General features: G+C 41.2%; 1 protein-coding gene across 1 annotated transcript in view; it reads left to right on the top strand.

Annotated features, from left to right (window-relative positions):
- LOC140492269 (interleukin-31 receptor subunit alpha) overlaps positions 1-18,972 on the top strand; it is a 132,317-nt gene extending 113,345 nt beyond the window's left edge. Inside the window, exons 12-17 of the mRNA XM_072591216.1 lie at positions 7,050-7,169; positions 7,285-7,446; positions 8,233-8,376; positions 10,293-10,389; positions 14,107-14,188; positions 17,510-18,972. Coding sequence (XP_072447317.1) covers positions 7,050-7,169; positions 7,285-7,446; positions 8,233-8,376; positions 10,293-10,389; positions 14,107-14,188; positions 17,510-17,890 — 986 coding nt within the window. The 3' untranslated portion in view covers positions 17,891-18,972. The remainder of the gene's footprint in view (positions 1-7,049; positions 7,170-7,284; positions 7,447-8,232; positions 8,377-10,292; positions 10,390-14,106; positions 14,189-17,509) is intronic.
- Positions 18,973-19,295: the final 323 nt, after the last annotated feature.

The raw sequence follows: 19,295 nt of genomic DNA, 5'->3' as shown, positions 1-19,295 counted from the left end.
GTGGAAGAACAATCAGTCAAAACACCACAAAGAGCTCCTGTTCTTTCCTGAAATGATGCCAAGGGAACGTTTGCATCCACCTGAGTGAGCAGATGGAGTTTCTGTTCAATCTCACAAGTGGAAGAAGCACAGCACTCCTTTAATGTTGCACTTGAGCGTGAGCTTAAGGCCTTGGAGTCAGACTTGAACTCACAAGCTTCCAAATCGAAGGCAAGCAGATGATATTAGTTAACCTTAGTAAATACCTATACCTTAACTCTAAAACAAAACATGTGGTTGTGTAACTCAAGAACTTTCTTGGCAGTGTACCACTAGATAGACATATATTCCCTTAAAGAAGCAAAGGTTACAAAAGTGTTTATTGCATCTTCATGCTCATCCTGAATTCCCTTGCAAAGGAGATGGTGAGCTATTTACTTGTCCCTTTGTGTATGTAAATCTCTAGTGTTGTTAGAGAGAGAGTTCTAGGATTTTAATCCAGCATCAAAGATGGAAAGTACATTTCCAAGTCGGGATAGTGTGTGGCCTGAAGGAGACCATGCCTTTGTTTGTATAGGTGGCAGAGTTTACAGCTTTGGAAAGTACTGGTGAAGATTGCTGAAGTGCGTCCTGTATGCTTTAATGGAGTGATTATCTGTAACATATGCGCTGCCAAAGCAAGTGACATCAGCTGGGCTGCAGGAAGCAGTTCTGACGTCTCCAGGCTGGAGATAAGGGGGCTGGGAATAAGAGGGAAGCAGAGATGGCAGTGGAGACTAGGCACATAGACTTCATAAACATGTTGGGTGAGCAACAAATCCTGAAAAGGAACTTACAGTCATGCCAATTGGAGATGTTCCCAGAGTTAATGGGTTAATGGCCACCATCTTTATTGAGAAGGCTGCACTCAGTCCTCTCTGGGTGTGATGTTTCAAGCAAAAGGGCCCTTCCCACATCCCACAAATGAATTTAAAAATGAATCTATTTTCCCTTGAAGCTCAAAGGCATTGCCATAGCCAGAGCTTCTACATCTGACCATGCCACCTTTGAGACTGGCTTTTGTTTCCCAATGATACATCTATGGGGATGTGTGTTCTTGTTGACAGTATTCGCAGCCTATGGTACACACAGCTATGCATTAGTGATGGAAGAATTCCATGTTAAATGTGGAGGATCTGCTAATCAACATGGTTGCTCTATCGTGGATTGTGAGACTCTTGAGAGGTATAGAAGGTACACTCCGCCAGGTAAGTGAAGAGTATTGCAACAGATTCCTGACTTATGAACAGGTTTTGGACAGACAAGAGATGAGTGTCTTGTCACAGAACCTCTGACATGGTCTTGTAGCCAAAGTATTTACATGGCAGATTCAGTTCAGTTTCAGTCAATGGCAACTAGCAGAATGTTAATAGTATGGGTGTTTGGCTATGATAATGCCTCTGAGCTTCAAGGGAAAATAGATTCGTTTTTAAATTCATTTGTGGGATGTGGGCATTGCTGGCTGGCCAGCATTTATTGCCTGTCCATAGTTGCTCATGAGAACATAGAACATGGAACATTACAGCGTAGTATAGGGCCTTTGGCCCTTGATGTTGCACCAACCTGTCATACCAATCTGAAGCACATCTAATCTACACTATTCCATGTACGTCCATATGCTTATTCAATGACGACTTAAATGTACGTAAAGTTGGCGAATCTACTACTGTTGCAGGCAAAGCATTCCATACCCTTACTACTCTCTGACTAAAGAAACTACCTCTGACATCCGCCCTATATCTATCACCCCTCAATTTAAAGCTATGCCGCCTCATGCTCGCTGTCACCATTCTTGGAAAAATGCTCTCCCTGTCCACCCTATCTAACCCTCTGATTATCTTATATGTCTCTATTAAGTCACCTGTCAACCTTCTTCTCTCCAACGAAAACAGCCTCAAGTCCCTCAGCCTTTCCTCGTAAGACCTTACCTCCATACCAGGCAACATCCTAGCAAATCTCCTCTGCACCCTTTCCAAAGCTTCCACATCCTTCTTATAATGTGGTGACCAGAACTGTACACAATACTCCAAGTGTGGACGTACCAGAGCTTTGTATAGCTGTTGCATAACCTCATGGTTCCGGAATGCGATCCCTCTATTAATAAAAGCTAAAACACTGTATGCCTTCTTAACAATCCTGTCACCCTGGTTGGCAACTTTCAAGGATCTGTGTACCTGGATACCGAGATCTCTCTGCTCATCTACACTACCAAGAATCTTACCATTAGCCCAGTATTTTGCATTCCGGTTTCTCCAACCAAAGTGAATCACCTCACACTTGTCCGCATTAAACTCCATTTGCCACCTCTCAGCCCAGCTCTGCAGTTTATCTATGTCTCTCTGTAACCTACAACATCCTTCAGCATTATCCACAACTCCATCGACCTTAGTGTCATCTGCAAATTTACTAACCCACCCTTCTACGCCCTCATCCAGGTCTTTTATAAAAATGACAAACAGCAGTGGACCCTACACCGACCCTTGCAGTACACCACTAGACTGGACTCCAGGATGAACATTTCCCATCAACCACCACCCTCTGTCTTCTTTCAGCAAGCTAATTACTGATCCAAGTTGCTATATCTCCCACAATCCCATTCCTCTGCACTTTGTACAATAACCTACTGCAGGGAATCTTATCAAACGCCTTGCTGAAATCCATATACACCACATCAAATGGAGTTTAATGCGGACAAGTGTGAGATGATTCACTTTAGTTGGAGAAACCGGAATGCAAAGTACTGGGCTAATGGTAAGATTCTTGGTAGTGTAGATGAGCAGAGAGATCTCGGTGTCCAGGTACACAGATCCTTGAAAGTTGCCAATCAGGTTGACAGGATTGTTAAGAAGGCATACAGTGTTTTAGCTTTTATTAATAGAGGGATCGCATTCCGGAACCATGAGGTTATGCAACTGCTGTACAAAACTCTGGTGCGGCTGCACTTGGAGTATTGTGTACAGTTCTGGTCACCAGATTATAAGAAGGATGTGGAAGCTTTGGAAAGGATGCAGAGGAGATTTGCTAGGATGTTGCCTGGTATGGAGGGAAGGTCTTACGAGGAAAGGCTGAGGGACCTGAGGCTGTTTTCGTTTATTCTCATCTACCTGTTTGGTCACCTTCTCAAAGAACTTAATAAGGTTTGTGAGGCATGACCTACCCTTCACAAAACCGTGCTGACTATCCCTAATCACATTATTCTTTAGATGATTATAAATCTTATTTCTTCTAACCTTTTCCAACACTTTACCAACAACTGAAGTAAGGCTCACTGCTCTATAATTACCAGGATTGTCTCTACTCTCCTTCTTGAACAGGGGAACCACATTTGCTATCCTCCAGTCTTCTGGCACTGTTCCTGTAGACAATGACGATTTAAAGATCAATGCCAAAGGCTCAGCAATCTCCACCCTGGCTTCCCAGAGGATCCTCGGATAAATCTCATCCATGGTAGTGAGCTGCTTGCTTGAACTGTTGCAGTCCATATACTGGAGGTTGACCCACAGAGCCATTAGGGAGGGAATTCCAGGATTTTGACCTAGCAACAGTGAAGGAACAGTGATACATTTCCAAGTCAGGAGGGTGAGTGGCTTGGAGGGCAACTTGAAGGTGGTGATGTTCCCATGTATCAGCTGCCCTTGTCCTTCTCGATGGAAGTAATCATGGATTCGGAAGGTGCTGTCTAAGAGTCTTTGGTGAATTTCTGCAGTGCATCTTGTGAATAGTACACATTGCTGCTACTGAGCGTCAATGGTGAAGGGAGTGGATGCTTATAGAAGTTGTATCAATTAAGCAGGCTGCTTTGGCCTGGATGGTATCAAACTTCTTGAGTGTTGTTGGGAGTTTCACCCATCCAGGCAAGTGGGGAGTATTCCATTGTACTCCTGACTTGTGCCTTGTAGATGGTGGACAGGTTTTGGGGAGTCAGAAATTGAGTTACTCACAATATTCCTAGCTCTGACCTATTCTTGTAGGCTAGTTTATGTGGCAAGTCTAGATGAGTTTCTAATCAATGCTAACCCCCCCAGGACATTGATAATGGAGTTTGCATTTATTGTTGATTTATTGAATGTCAAGGAGCGGGGGTTAGATTGACTCATTTTGGTACTCTCTCCCCACCCCCACCCTCCTCTAGCTTATCTCTCCATGCTTCAGGCTCACTGCCTTTATTCCTGATGAAGGGCTTTTGCCCGAAACGTTGATTTCGCTGCTCGTTGGATGCTGCCTGAACTGCTGTGCTCTTCTAGCACCACTAATCCAGTATTTGATTTTCAGCATCTGCAGTCATTGTTTTTACCTCATTTTGGTAATGGTTATAGCATGGCATTTTTGTGGTGCAGAGATTACTTACCACTAGTTAGCTCAAACCTGGATATTGCCCAGGTTTTCTTGCATTTAAACATTGACTGCTTCAGTATCTGAGGAATTGCGAATGGTGAATTGTGCAATCATTGGAGAACATCCCCCAATTCTGACCTTATGATGGAGGGAAAGTCATTGATGAAGCAGCCAGGGCTTCTGGTTGCAGGGCGAGTGTTCAGCATGGAACTGAATAGAACTGGAGGTGGGTCCATTGGTGAAGAGATGGTGCTTAAAGGATGGCGACGCCCACATTGGTGGATCTAGTGCAAGCAGCAGCGAGATGATGGAGGGCTGTCTTTCAGTTTGCTCCTTTTACTCTTTTTATTCTTAAACTATTCAAAATAGCAGCAACTCCCAGTGACTATTGAAGATTTTCACTGTGTTTTACTGTATTATTCATAACTTAATTATTCATTCAATAAATGGTTCATCGTTGACAGTTAAATTACCAATGTAAATTTGACACCAAGCCACATATTGGACAAAGGACATAAAGCTTCATCAAGATGCAGGTTTGAAGGAGCATCTCAGTAAAGGAAAGGGAGGGACAGGAACAAATTCCAGGGACTGGATATCAACGGGTGAAGGCATGGCCACCAAAGATTATACTTAGGTGTGTACAGTTACCTGAATTAGAGGGATACAAAGATCTGAAAGGTTGTGTGGCTGAAGGTGATCACAGAGATAGAAAGGGTTGCGACCACATAGGGATTTGAAAGGATGAAGATCTTAATATCAAGGTGCTGCTTAACCAGAAGCCATTGTGAATCAGCGAACACAGGGGAGATGGGTGATTGGGACTGGCGTAAGGCAGGACAATGGCTGCAGAGCTTGGATAAGCTCAAACGTCTGGGGGAGAGGGGCTGGGAGTGCATTGGAATAATTAAGTCTGCAGAGAGCAGGATGTGGCAGGAGCAGAGTCAGATGATACAACAGAGGCAAAAATAAATTGTCTTAGTGATAATGTGCTTTGTGCCAGGCATTCCATATGGAGATGACTTATTCCTATTCTTCTAAAATGGCAGATTAACACTTCCTCCTGTGAACTCTAGCTGTTCCAAGCTGACATTTAAAATCTGAATATTATTCACATTTAAGTTTCCTACCATGATTCTTGGCTTCCATTTCACAGCATCAGAGAAATATCTGCATTATTTATCATTTTTCCACCAAGTGTTTGGGGAATTTCAGCAACACAAGAAGCTAAGAGCAGCCATCAGCTCCTGCTAGGCGACCTGAGGATTTGAGGATTACTGAGTTCCACACAGATAGGCACTATCTCATACCGAGGGCTAACAAATCCTAAACCCTGACCTGCTGGAAGCCATTCTGTCACACCAAAGCCATGTTAGATTAATCAGGACAAGGAAATGTTTTATCTTCTGGTGGATATAATTAAAAGGAGTTGAATTCTGTCTCCAGAGCATTCAAACATAACAGGTCAGAAAGCACATTCTACACCTCATTCAAAAGAAACTCAGCCTGGCCAAAATTATATTTCTGTTTTACGTCAGGCCAGTGTTGAAATTCTGCCCTGTGCTCTCCATGTTGAGGGATTAAAAAAAATACAAAGGTTGAAAAAACAAAAACCAACTAATGTGTGTAGTGATCGTAATGAGGTCAGCCAGGTGGACCTGATAGAATATTGGTTAACAGAGCTGTTAACCTAGTCCAATCAGGGAGCCCTGGCTGACAGATATAAACAGGAGTGTTTTCACTGTGTCTCACACCTGCACATACACACCATGGGTGCTGGGGAAAAATAAGCACTACCGCAGTTAGGCGGTAGTGTGGGGGTTAATTTAACAAAAAAGAGAGAGAGAAAAAAGATAAATAGGAGATTCACACAGCATTGCCCTCTTTTTGTGAAGGGCACTGTTTGTCAGAAGAAGAAAAAATAAATAAACAGGAGTGTTTTCACTGTGTCTCACACCTGCACACAACATGAGTGCTGGGGAAAAAATAAGTACTACCACAGTTAGGCGGTAGTGTGGGGGTAATTTTAAAAAAAACATTTAAAAAACAGGAGTGTAAGGGGTTCTGCTCACTCTGAGAGCTGGCTCTGAGGGAGCTGGATCAGTATCAAGGACTCTCCATGTGTAAATAAAGGGTGACGTGGTGATGGGATACCAGCCTCTGTGGAGTTATTTCAAGGGGAAAAGCTCTAGTGATGTGAAAGGATCATGCTTGGTTTGAGCCAAAACATTAACTTGCCTTACTCCTTCAGTGCCAGCTAACATGATGTGCTTTTGACATAACAGGTGCTGTATTTGAAGGTAAATTAAGAATGGCAATAACCTATTTATGGAGTCTTCATTGTGGATAGTCTTTAACAACAACCTAACACTTCTAATCCTCCAACTCCAACCCTATTGCCCACTGCGATGAAAGTGCCTGTATTTGGCACTTTTTATTGATTGCCAGACTAAGATTAGCAAGCCATCATATAGAATCATAGAGTCATAGAGATATAAATCACAGAACAGACCCTTCGGTCCAACTTGTCCATGCCGACCAGATATCCCAACCTAATCTAATCACATTTGCCAGCACTTGATGCATATCCCTAAAAGAGGAAGCTTCTATTCTATCAAGCTCTTGCATTTTTAATCTGTTATTTGATTTTTTTGAAATTGCTGACTGTTCATGACATGAAACTGTTTTCATTAAAGCAGATACGTTTAAGCCGAAGCAACGCTACAGAATAATGTTACACAGCAAGACAAAAAAGATTCCCATAAACAATACAGAGATAACCATTGGGGTGGTTGATGTTTACACATTGGAAGGAAGTATGTTGAATCAAATCTCTGATATTGCGTATTTCTATTATAACGTGACATTCATGTATTTAAAAGAAACAAGAATTCTAAATAGGTGTACATTTGAATTTCCTTTTGATTCAAGCACCAAGAATTGGTCCCAGTAATATTAATGTCACCAATATTTCCAAAACCTCTGCAATGATAAGATGGGATCCAATACCTGAAGATGAATGCCAAGGTTTTCTTCAAGGCTACAAGATTTTCTATTATGTGACCAAGTCTGCTGTCGGAAACATATATTCACGTAAGATTAAAATAAGTTTCAATTGAAACTTCATACGAATTCATACCTTTAATGCACTGAACTCTTGGTATTCATGTGTTTTAAGTATTTAATCCAGACAATAAAGTCAAAACTGTCAGGGAATATTTTATGGTGTGGGAAGATCATCGAATAAGATTTAACAGTGAAGGTAACTAGTAATTAATAATTTAACCTGAAATTTGCTCTGATTCTTAGGCACAGATTCATGTAATCTGGGCAGAGGAAAGTGGAGGAATTTGGAATGGAAACCTCTTCCCTGGGATACTATCCATTTCTGAGCTTGATGCCGATTTCTGAATGAGCTAGATGCTTTTATTGGCTTCTCTCGCCATCTTGATATCACTGTGAGAGGCCAGACTAGAGGAACAGATTTCCACTTGTTTCACCAATTCCCTTTTTACTTTGGGTGATTCCAGGTGGTGTTGCTGGGGACCAAAATGTCACTTTATAACAGTGATTGATTGAGGAGGCATTAATTACAGTTAAAGGTTAGGCAACTAAAGTAAATCTGTAAAAACTCCACCAGTTTAGCTCGTCTGACATTGCATGCCACCCTTCAACAGAGCAGTAACTCTGATATTCAAAAGATGATCAGGGCATCTATGAACTATAAGATCATGACATGTCCCTAGAATTTGGGATGATGTAAGCAACAGGTAGAGCTGATGGATTAAAGACTCAATCAGCCTCACCACCAGCAGTGCAGTGACTCAGGCCTTTCTAGGCTGTTGTCTTGCTAATCTGTTGTCATTTTGTACTTTGCAGCCATTTCAGTGAACTCTTCTACAACGTTTTACATGCTCACAGGACTATTGCGAAAGACTCTCTACACTGTACAAATCTCAGGATTTACGAATGCAGGAGAAGGAATCAGAAGCAAAGCAGTGTCCTTTGACACAAAAGAATACAGTAATTTTAATAAATGCTGTTTTAAGGTTTATGAATGCGGCACTTTAAGATATCAGTTACAACAAATTTATTTTCCCAATTACTTATCATAAGGTAACATGCAATTAGAACACGTAGAAGCCCAAAAGATCATGATGCATGGATTCTTTATTCCACTGGCATTACATTATTAAAAACAGGAACAGAAATTAAAGTTAAACAATGGGTATTTACATGGAATAAAACTTGTGGCTTATATTGGGTTGAAGAATTCTTCTGGGAGCCCTCCTTCCCCCAAAGATGTTCTTTTTTCCCCCAAGGGGGTGTCCATTCAACTTACCCAGCCTTCCTTCATCATCACTGCTTCCTGGTGGAGGTCTTGGTACAATTGCTCAAGTTCCCTTTTTCACTATCATGACCTGATGCTGGAGGTAGCATTACATTTCCCTTTCAAATAATCCTTGACTTCTTTGTCAGTCAAAAATCTAACTCAGCCTTGAATAAAATGTAAAGATCCAGCCTCCACCTTCTACAGTAGAGAATTCCAAGATCTAACGATCCTCTGCAAGAAAAATTATTCTCCCTATCTCTGCCTTAAAAAGGGTCCTGTAGTTCTAGTCTCCATTGTAAGAGGAAACATCCTTCCAGTGTCCACTGTTTCTAATCTCTTTCAGATCTATATGTTTCAGTAAGATCACCCCTCATTCTTCTCAACTGTAATGGATATTAGCCTGACTTATTCAAACTTTCTTTGAAATTCAGAGTAAATCAGTGAATAATTAGACTACTTACAGTGTGGAAACAGGCACTTCGGCCCAACAAGTCCACACCAACCCACTGAAGCGCAACCCACGCAGACCCATTCCCCTACATTTACCCCTTCACCTAACACTACAGGCAATTCAGCATGGCCAATTCACCTAACCTGCACATTTTTGGACAGTGGGAGGAAACCGAAGCACCCGGAGGAAACCCAAGCAGACGCGGGGAGAATGTGCAAACTTCACACAGATAGTCACCTGAGGCAGGAATTGAACCTGGGTCTATGGCACTGTGAGGCAGAAGTGCTAACAACTGCTCTTCATCCCAATAATGTGTTGTGGTCATGGGGTAAGGTGGTGTGTCTGGGGGGGAGGGAGGTGTAATTTGGGTGATTCAGGAGTAATTCTACAGAACCTTTTAGAAAATTCACAACCAAAGTTCAAAAACAAAAAAAAAGGATCTCTCGAAAGAATGGCACTTAATAAGCAACTGATATTAATGCTACATATCACAAATAATATTAATGAATACAGTGAGCTGCTATATGTCTACAAACTATTTCACTAAATGTTTGAACACTTTCCATTCATTATTTCATTTATTTCTAATGTGAGGAAAAGGGAAATGCTGATTCCATGGTAATGTCACTAGGCTAGTAATCCAGAGGATCTGGGCACATGGTTTTACACTCACCATGGCAACTGATGGAATTTAACTTAATGAAATCTGGAAGTTAAAGCTTGCCTCAGAGATGGTGACCAGGAAGCTATCAGTAATTCTTTTAAAACCCCATCCGATTCACTGATGTCGGGAAGAAATTAGGGAAGAAATTCTGCCATCTTTATCTTGTCTGGTCTACTTATGACAGCAGATATACAGTGGTGTGACTGATACGTAACTGCTGTTCTAGAATGATGTGGCACGCCATTCAGTTCAAGGGCAATTAGAGACGGGTGATAAATGTTGTAGTTGGTCTTTGCCAATCACACTCACATCCCATTACAATATTTAAGGAGGTCCTATTTGTGAACTCCATTAATCTGCACACTTCACAGCTCGGTCAAAATTTAGGTAGATTCAAATAACATATATAATTCACTGATGTTCTGTAAATATCTGGAAGCGATTTCTTATAGAACCCTCCCTAACTGTTTTGTTTTCTTTTTAAACTACAGACGATGGTGAAATTAAAGCAATAGCTGTTGGTATCAGCATTACAATAATCATTTTTGTGTTTCTGGTGACATGGCGATGTTTATTCCTCTTTAGAAGGTGAGAAATATTATGAAAAGTAAACTTTTAAAGTGCTTCATTTTTGCCAGCATGATATTACACATTGCTTTGCACTATACCGATTATAATGAATCGAAATGGTCTTAGAAACTTGCCAGATCATTGGGGATAAGAGGATCAAAATGATCTCTGAAGAGAACTCACTCAGTGAAACAATATACATTTGTGTAGCTCCTTGCAGATCCCCACGTCAGTCAGAGACTCCATAGTCCCTCCCAAAGTATCACTTTCACAATTGCCAATATTGATAATTGGGTGCTGGTTGGCATGTAGCAAATTGCAGTTGGCCCTTTTCATCTGGTTAAATTGGGTTGAATAAACACTACTATGGAGACATCCTCTCCTTGTGCCTCTTGTGAGGTAGTGCTACTATCCCTATCTCTAGGTTAGAAGATCCAGCTATTCACATCTGTCATAACATGCCCGAACAGTTTGATTAGAAGCATTTATATATCTTCCCTTTTCTTCTTCAAAAAGGTGTGATAGTATCTTTCTGGATCCGTCAGATCAGGCAGCCAGATCTTTGCATAATATCTCATCTGAAACTTGGCTCCTCCAATTGCACAGCACACAATTGGAATTCAACTCTAAAGTGTCAACTTCAATGCTGCTGTCAAGTCCTGAATAGATCTGAACATAATGTTTTGAATCAATGGGGATCAGCCTGCCACTGAGTCAATCTGATGCTGAGAGTATAATCATTAATGTTACCTTCATGAACTGTGGAACAAAGGGGAGAAAAATCTTTTGCAGTTGCATATTGTAGTATTTCATTCATTCATGAGTGCTGCTCCTGAAAGCAGGCCTTTGGCTTGTTGTCGGCTAATTCTTCCTCCTGAGCTGTTTCATTGGCCAGTTTTGTCATAGAGTCATAGTCAAACAGCACGGAAACAGGCCCTTTGGTCCAACCAGTCCATGCTGACCATAATCCCAAACTAAACTAGTCCTACCTGCCTGTTTCTGACCAATATCACTCCAAACTCTCCTATCCATGTACTTATCCAAATGTCTTTTAAATGCTGTAATTGTGCCTGCATCTGCCATTTCCTCGAAGTTCATTCGACATGCAAACCACCTATCAATGGTGGCTTCCATTTCCTTCCACCTTCGGGGTGAGGAGGAGGCAGATCCTGAGTCTGCCTCAGCCAAAGGATTGTTGAGTTAGTTCATTGTGTATATTCAAGACTGAGTGAATCAGGGTTATGAGAGGAGAAAGGCGGGACAGTGGAGTTGATGATTACCAGATCAACTATGATCTCTTATAATGGCGGAGCGAACACGATGGGCTGAATGGCCTGTTTCTGCTCCTACGTCTTATGGTCTTATCTGTTGACATTATGCACCAAATGTTTTTGTCATTAATTAACAATGTGGCTTAGACTGAATGGAACTTACCAGCTGACATAGATAAAACTTAAAGATGTTCCCTGATGAAAACTACAGCATGTGGTAAGATCAAGTTAACTTGGTTACAAGAGGAACAAGACTGGCAGCTTACAAGTTGGGATTTAGAGATTTCAGATGCAATGGAGAGGGATGTAAAGGAAGTGAGGGAGTTAAATGATGTATAAGGAGAATCTGGCAACTATACTGAGGGAGGACAGCTTGCCAGCTCATCCAGTGAGGTGATATGTGTTAAGCTCAGGATAGGAAGAATGCAATCACATTAATGGGATGGTACTATAGACCTCCCAAAAGCCCAAAGTGTTAGAGCATCAGATATGTGGACAGTTTATGGAAAATGTGAAAATAGCTGGGTTGCTGTGGTGGGTCATTTTCACCTCCCCAAATAGTGACTGGGGCTCACTTAGTTCCAGGGACTTGGATTGGACGGGCCTTGTTAGGTGTGTCCCAGATGGTTTTTTCGAAGCAATATGTAACAGGTCCACCTACGGAAGGGGCCATATTAGACCTGGTGTTGGGGAATTAGGCCAGCCAGATGATCAGAATTTCAGGAACAGTGACCATAATTCTGTAAGTTTTAAGATACTTATGGATAAGAATAACAGTAGTCTTCAGGTGAAAGTACTAACTTGTGGGAAGGCTACCACAAAGTTCGGCAGGAGCTGGGGAGTACAGATTTGGGGTGGCTGGTTGAAGATGAATCCACATGTGGCACGTGGGAATCTTTTGAAAGCCAGTTGATTAGAGCTCAGGACTAGCATATACCTGTGAAAGTGAAGGATAAGGATGGCAAGATTCAAGAACATTGGATGACAAGAGAATAGTCTGAAAGAAATATACATAAGGTTTAGGAAACTGAAGACCAGAACCGTTGAAGAATTTAATGAAAGAATAGACTTAAAGAAGGAATTAGGAGGGCTAAAAGGATCCATGAAATGACAGGATGAAGGAAATTCCCAAGGCTTTTTATATAGGTGTAGGAGACTAGGTAGGGAAAGGGTAGGTTGCAGCTGACACTAGTACTGCTTTATCCAAGTGGTGAAAAATAGAAATAAAGTGGCCTCACAAGATTCATCTAAACAGTGGCAGATTATACAAATAACCTGCTTGTTGCCGACACGATTGGTGCCTTTTCCAACCCCCTAAGCTTTATTCCCTTCACTACCAATGAATAGTGACGTCAGTGTGCACCATTTATAAGATACACAGCAGCAATTCACCAAGGATCCTTCAACAGCATCTTCCAAATTCATGAGCTTCACCACCCGGAAGAAGAAAGGAAACAGCCACCACCTACAAACTCCTCCAGAAGCCATACACCATTCTGACTTGAAAAAAAAAGATATTATCAAGCCGGAGAGGGTTCAGAAGAGATTTGCCAGGATGTTGCTAGGTATAGAAAGCTTGAGTTATAAAGAAAGGCTGGATAGGCTGGGACCTTTTTTCACTGGCTCGTAGGAGGTTGAGAGTGACCTGTTGGAAGTCTGTAAAATAATGAGAGGTATAGATAGAGTTGATGGTAGTTATCTTTTCCCCATGATGGGGACTTTCAAGAGCAAGGGGCACATTTTTAAGGTGAGAGGCGAGAAGTCATAAGAGACAAATATTTTTACACAGAGGATAGTTCAAATGTGGAATGAACTTCTTGAGGAAGTGGTGGATGTGGGTACAATTACAATGTTTAAAAGTTAGAAATCATACAACACCAGGTTATAGTCCAAAGGGTTTATTTGGAAACACTAGCTTTCAGAGCGCTGCTCCTTTTTCAGATGGCTGGGAGCAGCACTCTGAAAGCTGTGCTTCCAAATAAATCTGTTGGGCTATAGCCTGGTTTTGTGTGATTTCTAACTTTGTCCACCCCAGTCCAACACCGACTCCTCCACATCAACATTTAAAAGACCTTTGGATGGATACATGAATAGGAAAGGTTTAGAGGGGTATGGACCAGGACCAGGAGCAGGCAGATGGGACTAGTTTAGTTTGGGATTATGGACTGGTTGGGCCGAAGGTCCGTTTCCGTGCTGTGTGACTCTATGACTATATCATTGTTCCTTCACTGTCACCATGTTCAAAATCCTGGAACCTCTTACTGAAGAGGACTGTGGTCTACCAACATCACATGGCACACAGTGGGCCCAGAAAGCAACTCAGCGTCATCTCCTTGTCAAAGGTAACTAGGGATGGTAATGTCTAGTCAGTGATGCCCACATCCCTTGAAAGATGTTTTAAAAATCTGTTTATTTATAACCATTGTAAAATTAAAATTAACATTGCAAATTACTCTAATTTTAGAATAAAGGAAATATTTTGGCCAAGTATACCGAACCCTGGAAACAGTTATGTAATCCGGATTATAGGAAAAGATTCCTTGCTGGTATGTAAAGGGTTTCTGCATCATTTTATATGTTATTGCCACTCACTGGGTTTTTATTATATAATGTCCTCCATTCAATATCAGTGTTAATATTTTACATTCCTTCAGGGAATAAATGTGCCACCTAATAAAAGCCTTCATGAGACACACTATCATTGATACTGTGAGGAAAAGGATTCTGCCATGTGAAATGTACTTGTTCATGCTGGTGATACTCCTAAGCTTTATGCCATGACCCAAAAATCACATGAAAGGCACTATCTGTTGTTATGGTCTTTTAAGACTGCCAGTTAGTCTCAGATAAATGGAACATCTTCTATGCTGAGACATATTGCAGCTCAAAAATCAGCCACATATTTATAATTGCCACATTTGCCCAAATAACATAGTACTCTGAGTTTGGGAGGACAAAAGATGCTCTATTTGATCTCAAACCATTGTGTCTATCAATCAATGGATGAGAACAGATGGTTAGATGTTTTTGAAGTACTGTTACCTATGAAAAATGACACCATTAAAGGAGCATAGTAAAGAAATCGTGGTTTGGCTGCTTGCAGGCACCAAGAGCGATCTCTCATTTAAAGAACCTGAATGAGGGAAACGGTATTGGGAAGAAGAGGGGACTTGGCATTGAGGAAAGTGAGGGAACTGCTGAGAGGCAAGCCCCTCCCCTTTCCCCTTCCATTCCTTGCTGTTGAACCCTCCCCTTCAGCCCACCTCCTGCTACCACTCACCTCTGGTTTAGGATTCTGTGCATTCTAGGCCTTTGATGTGTATTAAACAGGCAATAGCCACTTGCTCTTCATTAGAACTTCCACTGGTTGGCAACTCTTAGCCAGTGGGATTTATAATCCTGGGGTCCTTTATCCTGGGGGAAAGCACAGAGCTGGCCTGTTAAGCTCCTGATTGGCACATAACGTAGCCAGTTTCCTGAAGCAATTCTGAACTCTCACTGGTTCTCACCTTAACAAGATGTTGTCCCATTACCTGTTTAAGTCTGGAGAAAGGTGGCACAGTGGCTCAGTGGTTAGCACTGTTACCTCACAACACTAGAGACCTGGGTTTGATTCCAGCCTTGGGCAACTATCTGTGCCGAGTTTACATGTTCTCTCCATGTCTGTGTGGGTTTCTGCCCATAGTCCAAAGATGTGCAGTTTGGTGAATTGGCTATACTAAAATGCCCATAGTGTCCAGGGATGTGTGGATTAGCCATGGGAAATGCAAGATGATAGGATGGGTCTGTGTGGGATGATCTTCAGAGGATCAATATGGACTCGATGCACTGAATGGTGTGCTTCCATGTTGTACAGATTCTATAAAAAATAGATGCCTGACCCTGCTCAGCATCTCAAAGCTTTTTCTGAATTTTTTATTACACTACTTTACTGTCTCATTCAAAACATGGATATGTATATCAGTAGAAAAGTGTACATAACCACAAAAAAAATGCTAAAAATTTCAATAAAACAGCACCCTCAAAAATAGTGTTTTCAGAAAACATTAATGCACTTCTGATTTTCTACTGTGACAGGAAGACTTTTTATATTTCTCTGATTCATGAATACCCACATCCTTTGATCCCTTTGGTCCCAAGTTCTTTATCCAACTCCTTGAAATTATATAATTTTTGGCCTTGACACTTTCTGTAGTAGCCAATTCCATAGGCTGAACACTTCCTGGGTGAATAAACTTCCCCTTGTCTCAGTCCTAAATGGTTTACCCAGAATTCTTAGACTGAGACTCCAGGTTCAGAACTCCCTTGCCAACAGGTACATCCTTCCTGCATTGACCCTGTCTAGTCCTGTTAGAATTTTATAGGTTTCTGCAAGGTCCCCCCTCATTCTTCTAAGTACTAGTGAATATAATCCTAAAGCAATTAAATTTCTTCTTATACAGCAGTCTTGCCATCCTAGGAATTGGTCTGGTATACCCTTGCTGCACTCCCTCTTTGCAAGAATATCCTTCTTCAGATAAGGAGACCAAAACTACACACAATATTTCAGATGTGGTCTCACCAAGGCCTTGTATATTTACAGCAAGACATCCCTTCTCCTGTGTTCCGGTAGTAATAAAATTTACAGCCCATCGAATTGTTCTGCTGCATTGTTTTGACTCAATGGGGAAACATATGTCCTTGACATGCCTTATATTTTAGAGCTAAAAAATAAATTTAGAGCAGGTGAGACTTTTTTGTTGTTGGTGTGATAGCTCAGACCTCATCTCCTTTGAAAGATTGGAGCTCCTCACTTCTAAGTATCTATGGTGTCTATTTGGAACAGGCATTAGGCACTTTGAATGTGCAAATCAGGACCCTATCGCAATCACTTACCTCCCACAGTGATCCACACAGAGATTACCTTCCACAGTGATCCAAACAGAGATTACCTTCCACAGTGATCCACACAGAGATTACCTTCCACAGTGATCCAAACAGAGATTACCTCCCACAGTGATCCACACAGAGATTACCTTCCACAGTGATCCAAACAGCAGAGTAGCATGACTGGAATTTTTGCATTAAGTGAACAATTAATTGAACCATTTGTTAGTGGACACTACAACAAATTTATAAGAGCCCTCAGGAAATCATGTTAATAATTGTTTATTTCATACAAATACAGGAGGAACCAGTCTTATCACCATGAAGTGTAAAGCTAGCTTTGATAGTTTACAAATAGCCCCAAGCTTTGCACAAAACCTGCCAACACACATATTGCATTATCTACTGTTTTCCTACAGATTTTTCACATATTATCTGTATTTCACTCAAGGCTCAGACTCCTGCCCGAAACGTCGATTTTCCTGCTCCTCGAGTGCTGCCTGACCCACTATGCTTTTCCAGCACCACTCTAATCTTGATCCTGTATTTCACTTAAGGCTAGTGTTATTTTGCTGATAAGTGTAACTTTGTACTCCTCGGCAATCTGTGGTTCATATTTGCTTTTACAATATAACTGAAAATTTAACCTTTAGCTAACTGGAATTGATCAAACTCCTTCACTATTGGTGTTGATATTAGACTGAAACCTTGATTTTATGGTTTGAAAATAATTTAACGTCAACTGAAAAAGAAATACACATACAAACCACAGAATAGGTACAGATTTCACTTTTAAATAATCAGTACTTATCCTTTGTCTCTTCTTCATTAACTCTGAGACCACATTGCTTTCTCTATCTCAATCACTCACCCTTCCATCTACTCAGCTCCAATATTAATATACTACCTTGTCTGTTTCTCCTATTCTCAATGAAAACATGTCTTGGAATACTATTGCCACTATGAATATACATTGTTTTTTTTTTCTTTTGAATTAACAGCCACAGTTGGATAATGAATTATTAAGCCTCAAAACAAATTTGCCTCTAATGGAGGATCTTGAAAGTCTTCATATTATTGAAGAGGTCACCAACACTTCCACAGATTGTCAGCTGCAAGAGAATGAAGAAAACAGTGTAACAGATCAGGACTGTAACAGCAATCTCAGCAACAAACCAGCATTCATACAGGTAACTGACTACACAACGATGGAAAACTTTCGACAAATAGTTGCAGGCACTAAAACTGCCATCCAGCCCAGCAGATGTGAAACAGAATTTAACAATCAACAGAATGGCTGTTTAATTCAAAGCTACATGAAACAGCAAGTCCATCGAACAAGCATACAGACACCAGAACCTATTGGGATCGCTTGTGACTGAAGATCCAGTGTCTAGATTAGAGTGGTGCTGGAAAAGCACAGCAGGTCAGGCAGCATCCGAGGAGCAGGAAAATCGACGTTTCAGGCAAAAGCCCTTCATCAGGACTCAACTGCTTAAAAGTCTTGATCATGTTAAAATCGTACAGAGTCTGTATTCCCAGTAACTCTTCGGAACAAACTTCCTGAACTGGGACATTTGATTATGGTGGTGGCTATTGCAGAAACTGCTCAAATACTGATAGAAAGGCTAGTTCTTGAAATAAGTCCAACTGAACTACATTCAACAATTGCAAAGCTCTCAAAGTGTCTGTGGGATGTACGTATAAAAGAAATTTCTGCGAGTTTTTTTTGCTGTTTGCATTTAAGGCCAGCTCTGCTGTGTCCCCACTCCTTTATGACATTTGACGACAGTGCAAGTGAATGGTGTTTAAAGTTAGACAGAGTATGCATTATCATTAACACTTGGGAACAAATTTCCTAAACTGGGAGATTCGATTGTGGTTGTGACTATTGCAAAATCTGCTCAAAGAAAGACTGGTGGTTCTGCATGGTGTTTAATTTCACACACATTTTGGTATTTGTTTGCAAAAGTGAGAATTCAAAGCTGAAAGGAGTTGGTGAAATCAGGTAGAAGATGTTTGGGAGATTCTGTCAGAAAGATGTGAGCCAGAACTTTGAGTTTGACAATGAAGGCGCGTGAGCTGGTGGCCATTTTATGTGTGTAAAAACCAAGCTCTTATATGAGACTGTGTTTGTTTTATGCAAAGTATCTCCCTGTCATTCAAGAACATTTGGCAGTGAAGGGAATACCAAAGTATGGAGATCCAGGCATGCTGAGCATTATCACACTGAGGGACTCGGTACGTAGGGGATCGGTTACCGTTTGAAGAGCTGAAAAATGGTGATCAGCTCAGGGAAGTTATCTAAGTGGCTGAAAATGAAGTAGAGAATGAAAGTGTCTGGCTAATGAATGCTTCCAGCATGAACCCAGCACTGAAACCTTTCTTCAGTGAGAACAGGGCTAAACACAAATGAAACTCTCAGAAAACAACATCCAATTGTCTTTGTGTCCAGTATGTTATTACAGAGGGCTTTCGAAATAGGTCACCATACATTTGCGCAAACCTCATAAACATAATTGATGTATCTAGAACTCAAGGTAATTTTGGTCATTCCTGTGATGGCAGTTTGAAGCATTTGCTGTGGAAATGAACATATAGCTGCTCTTTGCAAGGCGTTCATAAAAACTGCTGGAAGCCTCTCTGAACCCAGGAAGTGTTTTTAATCATTTCTGTGAGGTTCGGGGGAGAATGGAGGATTTTGCAATGCAGTTCCCTCCCTCTGACAGAAATATTAGTACATATTGATACCAATAACATGGATAGAAAAAAGGATGAGGTCCTGCA

Source organism: Chiloscyllium punctatum, chromosome 2 (assembly GCF_047496795.1).
Source record: "Chiloscyllium punctatum isolate Juve2018m chromosome 2, sChiPun1.3, whole genome shotgun sequence".
NCBI lineage: Eukaryota > Metazoa > Chordata > Chondrichthyes > Orectolobiformes > Hemiscylliidae > Chiloscyllium > Chiloscyllium punctatum.
The sequence above is the reverse complement of the archived record's forward strand: the minus strand, read 5'-3'. Positions and strand labels throughout refer to the sequence as shown.